This window comes from Bidens hawaiensis, unplaced genomic scaffold (assembly GCF_021521415.1).
Source record: "Bidens hawaiensis isolate Kalapana, Puna unplaced genomic scaffold, B.hawaiensis_p1.1 tig00008407_1, whole genome shotgun sequence".
NCBI classification, from domain to species: domain Eukaryota; kingdom Viridiplantae; phylum Streptophyta; class Magnoliopsida; order Asterales; family Asteraceae; genus Bidens; species Bidens hawaiensis.
This window is the reverse complement of record NW_027491597.1, coordinates 466,350-477,625: the sequence shown is the minus strand read 5'-3', so window position 1 is coordinate 477,625 and position 11,276 is coordinate 466,350. Positions and strand designations below refer to the sequence as shown.

The window sequence follows — 11,276 nt, the reverse complement described above, 5'->3', positions numbered from 1 at the left end:
TATTTAAGTAAATATACTTAATAAGGTAAAGTTAGCGTACAAATGAAATTAATGTACTAATTGTGAGAATCAAACAGAGTAATTACATATACAAGTAACAATGTAATTATATCATAAAAATTAATAATTACTCTATGATATAATTACATAGTTAATCTACTTGTATATATAATAATTATACTTGATTATCACAATTACGTTAATTTCATTTTTATTTGATCCAAACCCATCTTTAATAACTAATATATATGAAAAAAATAATAAAATACTAATAATAAATACATATTGTTTATTTTAAGTTTTTGGTATCAGGTTTAGTAAAATTACTTCATTTTAGCCCTTTATCTTTTAAAACCGCAATATATAAATACTAGGTTAGTAACTCATGTATGACACAACCTAAAAAATGATATAATGTCAATAAAAAAATGTTTGCATATTCGGTACAAGTTATATATGAAATCAAACATGAAGTATATGTTATAGCATATGAAACAATTATAATTATTTAGAAAAAATCTGTAATACCAAATAATTTAGTAAGGTATAACAATTTTTCTTAAGTGAAATTATATATTACACTAATTATAATAATGACAAAGGATTATAACATAAATTATAACATAAATTGTTCATAAGATAAAAGAAATAATTCAATGGAAAAAAGTTTCCACTGGATTTGAAAATACCTGTTGTTTCAATAAACTTGTTTTGAACCAAATATGAACCCGAACCGCTTGTTCAAATTAATATAAAACTTAAAATACATGAATAATGAATTTGAGTTTTAAGTTAAGAAATACTATCCTTTAGAATAACTTGTTTCGACTCAAATACATTCAGATCATAACTCTTATCCGCTCGTTTTGACTCAAACTAATTTAATCCACTTTTAAAACAACGTGTTTTGACGCTGGTTTATTTTAATCAAAAACACACATTAACCTAAACTTGTTTTAAATCAAACACGAACCCGACCCGTCTGTTTAAATTAATATAAAACTATGATACATAATAATGAATTTTATTTTTAAATTAAAAAAATCCTGTGATCAGTTAACCATCAGTAATGGTTCGATTATTTATAATATTTTTTTCTAGCTGGTTTTTTATTTGTGATGGAAACCCATTCCCAACTCCCACATACTGACATTTGTGATGGAAACCCATCCAAACCTGTAATCTTGATTCTCAGTCTCACTATTAATCATCCATATATATTATTTTAATAATTTTTTTTGGATGAATGTAAAAGAAATTAAGAAAAGCAAAAAATAATAATAAGAAGAAGAATAAAATATTATTTTATTTAATTAAATAGGTATAAACATCATGAAAAAATGAAATGATATGCCGAAACCTTTTTTAAAGTGGTAAACAAATTTAAGAAAATATAACTTTTAATTAAATTATAGAGTTTATACATGAACGAATTTTATTCATATACCCTTAACCAAATTCTACTCTATAACTTAATTAAAAATCATATATTTATTTTTAATTTAACCTTTATTTTAAACAATCCATCACATCTCATTCTAAATTTTCTTACATGTATTTATTAACAATTGTTTATTTTATTATTTATCACCACGCTAAAATTGAAACGAGTTATTCCTGAAAGCTAACAAAAAGATATGTTATTTTAGGAATCTCTCAAGGGTCACCTTTCGTTTATAATTATCAGTAAGATTAAGGACTGTTTAAAAAACTCGAATAAAACCAACTAAAAGAAATTGATTTAAAACAGGCTTCTCTTTTTTATAACCGAGCCAAACTCGACCCAAACTTAACTCAGATCATGCTCCGCCCGTTGGCTCAATTTATTGATGGTACTCTTGGCTTTGGTGAGGGGAGACTAGACTGGACTAGCGAATGGAGACACGGGAGGATCTCAACTCCATTCTGGAGTTTTTGCCGTTGGTTCTCCGGTCATCGGCACTCTTCTGGCCGTCTGCAGTCGTTGAAGCGCTGAAAGCAGTTACCAAAGGCCCCGAGCACAGTAAGGTTGACTCCGGCGAAGTCCTCTTCCTTGCAATTTCCGACCTCCGTCAGTCTCTTAGTTTATCCGCCGGTTCACTCGCCTTCTCAACCGCCGATGGTTACTCACTCTGTTTCGATGATGTAAGTTAAGTAACCGTTATTTAAATAACCTAATAGATACTTCATTGTGTTATCTGTTATTATTATTATTGTTATTATGCACGCTAGGTGTTTGATCAATTGCTTCTAATCGAATTGTTCGGATTTGAAGAATTAGGGCAAGTAGTACAATCAATACATCCTGAATCATTCAAATTTGAAGAAATGTTGCAATTAGTACAACAATATATATATATATATATATATAGGGTTTGGATCAAATACAAATGAAATTAACGTGCTAAACGTGAGAATCAAGTAGAGTAATTATGTAATTATATCATAGAGTAATTACATATGATATAATTACATAATCACTCTACTTGTATATATAATTGCTTTACTTGATTCTCATGTCTAGCACGTTAATTTCATTTGTACGTTAACTTTTCCCTATATATATATATGTATGTATGTATCCTGAATCATTCAAAATTTGTAATGCAATCATTCAAGTTTGAAGAAATATTGCAATTGATACATAACAATGGAATCATCCACATGTGATGAAATTTTGCAGTTCATATATAACAATACATCTGAATTATTTGAACATGTAATAATCATTCAAACTTGAAGATATATTGCAATTAATACATAGCACTATAGCAGTACATCCTGAACCATTCAAATTCGTAAGCTAATTATTCAAATTTGAAGACATATTGCAATTAATACAAAAGAATACATCCTGGATCGTTCAAATTTGTAACGAAATATTCAAATTTGAAGAAATTGTTACTTGACGTTTAAGAGTGTGTACTGTTCTTGAACAGTTGATGTCGCGAGCTGAAGCTAATAAATGGTTTGGAGAGGTGCTTCCAGCTATGGCAGATTTACTGTTACGGCTTCCATTGATGCTAGAAGCTCACTATAAGAATGCAGACTCTGTTACTTGTGTTGGTGCCAGAGATGGGATCAAAACTGGTCTTCGCCTATTGAAGTCACAAGAGGCTGGAGTAGTTTTACTTAGTCAGGTAAGAAATCATACCACTCAAGTCCGATTACAAATAAAACACTTCGTGCGTATTGCATATTTGCATAAGCTTTTAGGATTTAGCCCTCTTTACAGACAAGTATTAGGAAGTGAACCATTTAATAGTGATACGAATTGAGAAGATACTTGAGTGCATGAAATAGACGTGAAAAGCAAAAATAAGTCCCTGATTGTGAAAATGTTAAGACCGGGATGTTCAAGGAAAGTTCATTCACCATTTACCTTAATTTTATACTCATCACCTGTTTAAGAATGATGGCTCGTTTTTACTGATTATGTTGCATCCCTATATTAAGCAGTTTTTTTTGTAATAAAAAACATTGTAGCTGCATATTTCAGAATTCTTTTCTTTTTTCTTGTTTCTGAATTTTCTTATGAGCATTAATACCTTTTAAAGTTATAAACACTTTGTGTTATATAAGCATGTCTTATATGATTATTTAATTACAATTTTATGATCCAGGAACTGATTGGGGCTCTTCTTGCTTGCTCTTTCTTTTGTCTGTTTCCAAACAGTACTAGAGGTGCCAACCATCTTCAAGCGATCAACTTTGATCATTTATTTGCGTATGTTTTCTTTTATAATTTTATCTTGTATGGGCCTATCAAATACGAAGTAGTTGACACTTATATTACTTCTATGATCAAGAATTTGTGTTTGCCTAACGTCTGTTGATGCTTTCTCATTTATGATTCATTATTTTGTTTCACACATCTAATCTGCATTTCATCAGGAGCCTATATGACAACTACAATGAAAAACAGGAGAACAAAATAAAATGCATCATTCATTATTTTGAGATAATTTGTTCAAGTGTACCAGTAGGCAATGTCTCATTTGAGAGGAAAGTGCTTTCAACTGATCAAACTCATAACTACATTCCTCATCCAAAGGATGAATCTTGGAGTAAACCTGCGCCCCCCCTATGTCTGTTTGAGGTACTATCCAATATCTCAGCTATATGAAGTCCTTAACTTACAAGTTTTCTTCTATCATGAAACTCATTAGCTAGTTTATCTGAAGGCATTTTATATTAGTCCGATACAGTTGTGTACAATGTACATATTTTTTCTCCCGAAGAGTCTGCATTTGACAGGAGGATTTGAAGAGAGTCTTATGATTGTTATAGATTTAGCAATTTAGGTGGCAAATTTGACCCATTTACTTATTAATGAGCCAAATGCTTTATTTTTAATGGATTAAGTTAAAAAAAAGGTGCTTTAGAAGGAAGCAGGTCAAATGATTTGAAAATTGCTCCTAGTGTATTTTAATGCATAAATCCTCTTAAACCATTTAATTCAGAAGATTAGATTATTATTGAAATAATATAGCCTCTACAATCATATTTCACATTGTTTATTTAGAAACAAAATGTATTAAATCAGGACACAAAGTGTTTTGGCTGTCAACCTGTTACTCGTTTCAACCTGAAATCAGTTTCACCCATTTACCAAACCCTGCCATGTTGTAGTCGCTAGTTACACACTTTTTCTAGTACTTTACTTATTAGTTAGTCCTTCATTTAAGTGTGCTTAAGTTTATTATTATTATTTCAGTATTAATTATTATGTGGGAGCATTCTGCATTGGTCATGCATGTTGTGTTATTTTGGGATTCTTTGTAATAGAAGGGTAAGATAGTAGTTAATAATTAAAATCTTTCTTTTCATCTTTAAAGGTTTGCAGTTCAGGTTTAATAGAAGATCACTCCAAGGAAGCTCTTGAAGTAGATTTTGCAAATATGTACTTTGGTGGTGGTGCTCTAACTAGAGGCTGTGTTCAGGTTTGTCAATTGTAATTATCACTAATTATTAGGGCTGTGTATTAGTTTATGGCTCGTAGGCCCAAGTTAGGTTTCTCTAGGGTTTTTGGTTTCTTTCCTGTATATACTTAGGGCCCCCCTCCATTCTAATTACAACATTCAGATATAAATTGCAATTTCTTAAAAAAGTTAAATCTTGGTTACTTATTAGTTAGTCCTTCATCGAACATCTTTAGTGATGTTTTGAAATTTGTTCTTACTGGTATACCATTTGTCAATGTCTTTGATCTAGTGTAAACTTATTTTACTAGTTATAGTCTTTTAAACACTTGATTTAAATTTTATATTCTTATATTCTTGTAATAATATTTCTTAGGAAGAGATTCGTTTCATGATCAATCCAGAATTAATAGCCGGAATGCTTTTCTTGCCTTGTATGGCAGATAATGAGGCTATAGAAGTTGTTGGTGCTGAAAGATTCTCTCAATATACAGGGTCAGTATCATTTCTTTGATGTTGTTCAAACATTACGATATGTTTCAGATATCTGTATATTAATGCTTATATTTTTTTAGTTATGCTTCTTCTTTTCGGTTTTGTGGTGACTTTGTGGATAAAAAAGATATTGATATCATGGGAAGACGTAAAACCAGAATAATTGCAATCGATGCTTTAGTCAATCCTGGAAGGAGACAATTTAGACATGAATTTCTTGTGAGGTATACTTCTTTTAACTTTGCCATCTAAATGTATAATCAACAAATATAATAAATTATTCTGAATATTGTTTAGACTTAATAACCGCAAATGAACCGAACAAACATGATTGGGGCATGCTTGTGTTCATTCGTTAACTTTAACTGAACACACGATCAAAAACAAATAATTAAGTGAATGGTATTTTCGTTCGTGTTCTTTCGTTAAGAAAATGAACATGTTCGTGTTCGTGTATGTTCGTTAATAGTATGAGATTCTATGAATGAATGGTTGACCATAACTTACATAAATGAAAAGACATAACTGAGGTAACAGTGATAACACCAGTTAAAAGTAGTTGTGAACAACAATTTGAGTTGTAATTTGCCTTATAGTTTAAATGGATATATTAACGAATATAAACTAACGAACATAAGTGCACGCAAACAAATTAACATAAAGACCTAAACATGAAAGGATTCAAATGAACGAACGTTCACGGACATAAATGTACGAGTGAGACATGTGTTCACGTTCGATCGTTTAACTAAATGAACAAAATTTTTTGTTCGTGTTCATTCGTTTATTAAATAAATGCACATGAAAGGTTCACGAACAGTTCACTGCACGTTTGGTTCCTTTAACAGTGCCTAACCATGAACCATGGAAATGGTTTTTCAATATCATCTTTCTAATATTCATTTTATAACATAAACTCACATTGGAAAGATGGTTTTTCTATAAGGTATCATCTTTCGGGTTTGAACCATGTATTATTGTTGATTTCTGCTAAAAGATTAATGTGAATTATGTTAAATAGGGAAGTTAACAAGGCATTTTGTGGCTTTTCCGACCCTTGCAAGTCTCATCGATATCAGATGCTGTTCAAAGATGATCACTCTTCAGAGGCTGAGCTTCATCATGATCCTAAAAACCTTGAAAGCAATTCAGATAATTTGGTGTGAGATTTTTCTACCTTTAACTGATATCTAATTGTTTTGATTAGAGGTGACAATTTCGACCCATTTACATATAAATGGGTTGATTTGGGTTCTAATGAGTTGACCCCTGAACAGGGAATTTGTCAGCCTGCAAACGTTGAAGATGAAGTAGGGATTGCTACAGGAAATTGGGGTTGTGGTGCATTTGGGGGAGACCCTGAACTTAAGGCTATGATACAATGGCTTGCTGCTTCTCAGGTAACATCTCTCTTTCAAATAATGCAATTTAATATTCATATTTTTATAAATGTTTGAAAAAATAAAGTTGAGAATTTATTTTGGGATTAATCATCATTGCATGGACACTGATTGAGTATTCTCTTGTTAGTATGGTCGCTCACTTTCGGGTTTGGCCGGTTTTGGCAGTTCAATTGTTCGGTATTGGCGGTTTGAACTTCTTTAAATTATGAATTTGTATACAAATTTGATAATGTAAAGATGGTTCATAAGCTGATACCAATTTTCGAACTGTTAAAACCGCGAAAACTGAACCGTTTGGATATCAAACCGGCCAACTTGCTTTGATTTGGACGGTTCAGTCAGTTTCAATGGGTTTTTAACACCCCTGCTTGTTATTACTTCTTTCATATTTATGTACTTATAATAGTATCATACACTTCTATCCAGGCGTTAAGACCTTTTGTGGTATATTATACATTTGGCTTGGAGGCATTACAAACTCTGGACAAGGTAATTCCTTCAATATAACATTGTTAAATCATCCTTACACCTGATAGCATGATATGAAATATAGTCAATTTTCATTTCTGTATTGAAGATGTCAATTTTGACCCATTTACATGGAAATGTTAAATTTGGATTAGCATTATTAGTCTAATGGGCCAATAGGGTAACCTTTGTGAATTTAGTGAAAAGCAAAACAAGTCAAAACGGGTAGGTCGAAAACCAACTGTAAAGTAGTATGTCTTTAAATGCTTACAACCTCTAAAATCTCATTATTTAAAGAAATTAGATTAATAATATCTTTATAATATATTTGTTTACTCATATCTAATACTGTAATTATTTTTTAAGTTTTATAGAAAGGAACAATAATATGTTGACCAAAAGCCTATTTTGACCCGTTACCCAACCCACCTGTTTTTCTGCTGTAGCAATGGAAAAGTTTTATTGCTTATGTGCAGGTAACAGAGTGGATTACTTCCCATAGATGGAGTGTGGGTGACCTTTGGAATATGATAGTTGAATACTCATCACAGAGATCTAAAAAAGAAACACAAGCTGGCTTTTTCAACTGGCTTCTTCCATCATTATCTTCTGATGACCCCATGATATTGGATCCTTAGTGATCTCGAGTAGTATTGTTGTATGATTAGTTTTATATTATCGGGTCAAAACACGAGCCTCTGCTAGACTTTTTCAGTCATAATGTTAGTTTCAGAGTTATGATTTCATGGAATTGAATTTGTTAGTTTTTATAACCTTTATCATCGATCCTGTTGTGTACCAATCCTGAAACTGAACATTTTTTAAAATCGAAAAACTGAAATTTTGGTTTGGTTCGAGCACAAAACCCATCGTATATAGAACCATTTAGATGACACTTGTCGACAATCAGATGGCCGGTCACACAAACATGTAGCAAGTCTCCTCTACTACCTTATAAAGTTCAATCTTTTATTATATGTTATCTTTCTTAGTATTCTAGTGGGTGGGAATCCTTGATTAGGAGTTTTTAGAAAAGTAGATACTTATACAAGTTGTTGGATGGTATCATTCTACCTTTTCCAAATACTGTTATGGTCAATTCTGCAGGATGAGTCATAGGCATGTACTTGTTCAATATCTATTTAGAATATATACTTCATGAAAAAGGTTCCGCGTTAGAAAAACCAGTGTTTGACTTTGAATAGTCAACTTGATGACTTGTAAATTTCAAAGGTTGGGTGTGATGATATCTATTTCTATACCTAGTAACACTTGCAGATCATTAGTGATTTTGTATCTACCTGAACCACCTTTACCTTTACCTTTACCTTTACCTTTACCTTTACCTAACCACTTTTGTATCTTTTATTAATAACCCATAGGAAAATAAAATCACATTTCTTTAATTATAATCTAGGTTCGGAATAAAAAGATTTAGAACGTTTTATTCTTCATAAATAATATCGGGAAGACTTTTAACCCGTTTGTCTTCATAAAGAATATTGTGTACCAAAACCGTCCAATCAAGATGATTTTAAGTAAATGTATTGAAATTGTTACAAATAGTTTGTGTAGAACATTATTTAATAGTTAATGTTTGTAGTAGGATGAAGATCACTCAAATAAAAATGGGCGGGCATAATAAAGGGAGCACCCATGCTAGAGGCAAGGGACAATATAAGGCCCCGTTACCGGTAGCCCTACTTTGGTGTTGGATATACTCATAAACACAGTTCTATAAATCAGAGTTAATTAAAACTTTCGCGGAATAATATAAAACATCAATCATTCGTTACATATATCCATAATTTGTCTTTCAAAACATAACATAAATCATAACATTCAAAACATCATGACAATCTTCGGATGCCAGCCTCTTCAATCCTGCCATGTGTTCATCTCAAACTAGCTGTCTCAATCTGTTAACCTGCGTACATACTAAAAGTCAACTACGCTGAGTGAGTTCTAGTTAATCACATCACTTACTTTACATACACATATACGTGCCCGAGGGTACGCATTACATACTTAACCTGTCCATCAATCATCATACGCAATCATAACTAACCTTACGTTATAAAGAGCATTCGCCTACATACCTCGGATATTATTAGGGTCCGGTACCCTCTATCCTCGGATATTATTAGGGTCCGGTACCCTTCATCCTCGGATATTATTAGGGTCCGGTACCCTCTCTTTCATACCTCCTTAACATACTTTCTATATACATAATCGTAAGTTTGGCACATACATACATCATTCATTCTTCATATTACAACTTTCATATAACATCAACCATTTCATGGCAGTACATGCAATTCCGAAGATCGTTCATGTACCGGTAAGAAACCATTCATACATTTCACATAATACATATATGGCGTACACTTATCACTTAGGATAAGTGTATTAATTAATCACATCGAGTATGCACACAGCCCCGAAAACGTAACAAGGAATGGGGCTAGAGACTCACCTGAAGTCGGTTACGTTCACCGTTAATAGTTATTCATTTCTTCAGTTGGGCACGGCTAACTGTATAATAATTACATGCATCAATTAACTATCACTACTCATCTCGCGTTTCTAATGTAATTATTACCCTCAACAAACGGGGGTCCGGGGGCAGCGCCCCTAGCAGCGGGGTCTAGGGGCGAGCAGCCCCTAGCAGGATCCAAGGGGCAGAGCCCCTGGCTGGGGTCGAGCTGCCAGGTCAGCTTGGAAAAATTTTATTTCCATTAACCGTCGTAACACATTTTCCATTACAATTTTGAATCATTAATTAATTTGCTAACTTAAAAGTCCAAGGGCTTCTTTGTAATTAAATCGATCTTTTCTAAGTCCAGGGACTGTTCTTGTCATTTATCAAACTTCTAATTCGTTACTGGTTCTTAACGAACTGGCTTATCCTAGCAAGCTAATTCTTATAACGAATTGAACCCTTTAATGAACTGGACTCCTTAACGAATCAGTCCATAGCGAACCAGTCCATATAACGAATTAGCCCATCTAATTCGTTATCTCTTCTAACGAACTGGCTATAACGAATCCAGGGTGATTCGTCATCCTTTCCCCTTAACGAATTGAACACGAACTGTAGCTAGTTCGTTAAGTTCCCATAGATGAATCAGCTAGCGAATCACCTTTAATTCGTTAAATTTTCGTTAGCGAACTAGGGTTAGGTCAGGGAATGTCAAAACATTCTCTGACATTCCTTAACCTCGTACCACTTTTCCGGCGCCGCCATTGCCGGAAAGTCGGGATTTCGCCGGAAAAACGAGTTTTAAGTCATTTTTCACCGTTTTTCGCCCCGTTCGATCCAGATCTGAGCTAGGGTGATCCCTAAGCCCATCTTATGTTCGGTTTATACCCGATTCCATCCGGATCTCATGACTTAAACGGTTTAACGGTGCCGGCTCATCGTTTCGTGACTATATCTAACGGGTTAAGCTCATACAATATTAAACTATCATTACCTCGGGTCGGTGCTCGGTTTCCTTCTTGGTTTCGGCTAGAGAAAAGGGAAGAACTAGAGAGAGATCTTAAGTGTGTGTTTTGGGTGGTGTATGGAATATGCGTGAATGAGGATTAAATGGGTGATTAATGGTTTATATATTTAAGGATCATTGGCTCAAGCCCATGGACTCTCCTTCTTTCTTTCATAACCCAAGTCCATAACCCATACCCATTTACCCAACACTAGCCCAACTCATATTCTATTTATCTAAACCGATAACGACCCACTATAAAATAGACGAAATTTATTTTATTAAATATAACCGAAAGTAGGATGTTACAGACAAGCCGCCTTAGTACAACCATCAAAAGAATGGGGTGATACTAGGGATGAGTAAATTCGGTACCAGTACTGATTTGGTACTGTCGGTACCGAATCGGTACCAAAGTTTTGAGTTTAGGATCTGTACGGTACCGATATTTCCCGAGTTTTTACCTTCGTTACCAGTACTATCCCGGTACTGGTACCAAACAGAATATTTCAGTACCGGTA

The 11,276-nt window shown here is 33.2% G+C and overlaps 1 protein-coding gene across 1 annotated transcript; it reads left to right on the top strand.

The window, feature by feature from the left end:
• Nucleotides 1-1,866: 1,866 nt before the first annotated feature.
• On the top strand, nucleotides 1,867-8,010 carry LOC143529000 (poly(ADP-ribose) glycohydrolase 1-like). Its single transcript, XM_077024890.1, has 11 exons — nucleotides 1,867-2,124; nucleotides 2,919-3,119; nucleotides 3,603-3,706; nucleotides 3,874-4,078; nucleotides 4,818-4,922; nucleotides 5,278-5,396; nucleotides 5,477-5,620; nucleotides 6,418-6,556; nucleotides 6,674-6,796; nucleotides 7,226-7,288; nucleotides 7,744-8,010. The coding sequence occupies exons 1-11, from the start codon at nucleotides 1,876-1,878 to the stop codon at nucleotides 7,903-7,905; spliced, it is 1,614 nt and encodes a 537-aa protein (XP_076881005.1). The 5' UTR covers nucleotides 1,867-1,875; the 3' UTR covers nucleotides 7,906-8,010.
• Nucleotides 8,011-11,276: the final 3,266 nt, after the last annotated feature.

What these genes read in the sequence shown, in the direction of transcription:
- LOC143529000 (XM_077024890.1), top strand. Translation starts at nt 1,876, where the DNA reads ATGGAGACACGGGAGGATCTCAACTCCATTCTGGAGTTTTTGCCGTTG. An exon ending in GAGTAGTTTTACTTAGTCAG is followed by an intron (nt 3,120 to 3,602) that starts GTAAGAAATCAT and finishes TTTATGATCCAG; the next exon opens with GAACTGATTGGGGCTCTTCT. An exon ending in AACTTTGATCATTTATTTGC is followed by an intron (nt 3,707 to 3,873) that starts GTATGTTTTCTT and finishes GCATTTCATCAG; the next exon opens with GAGCCTATATGACAACTACA.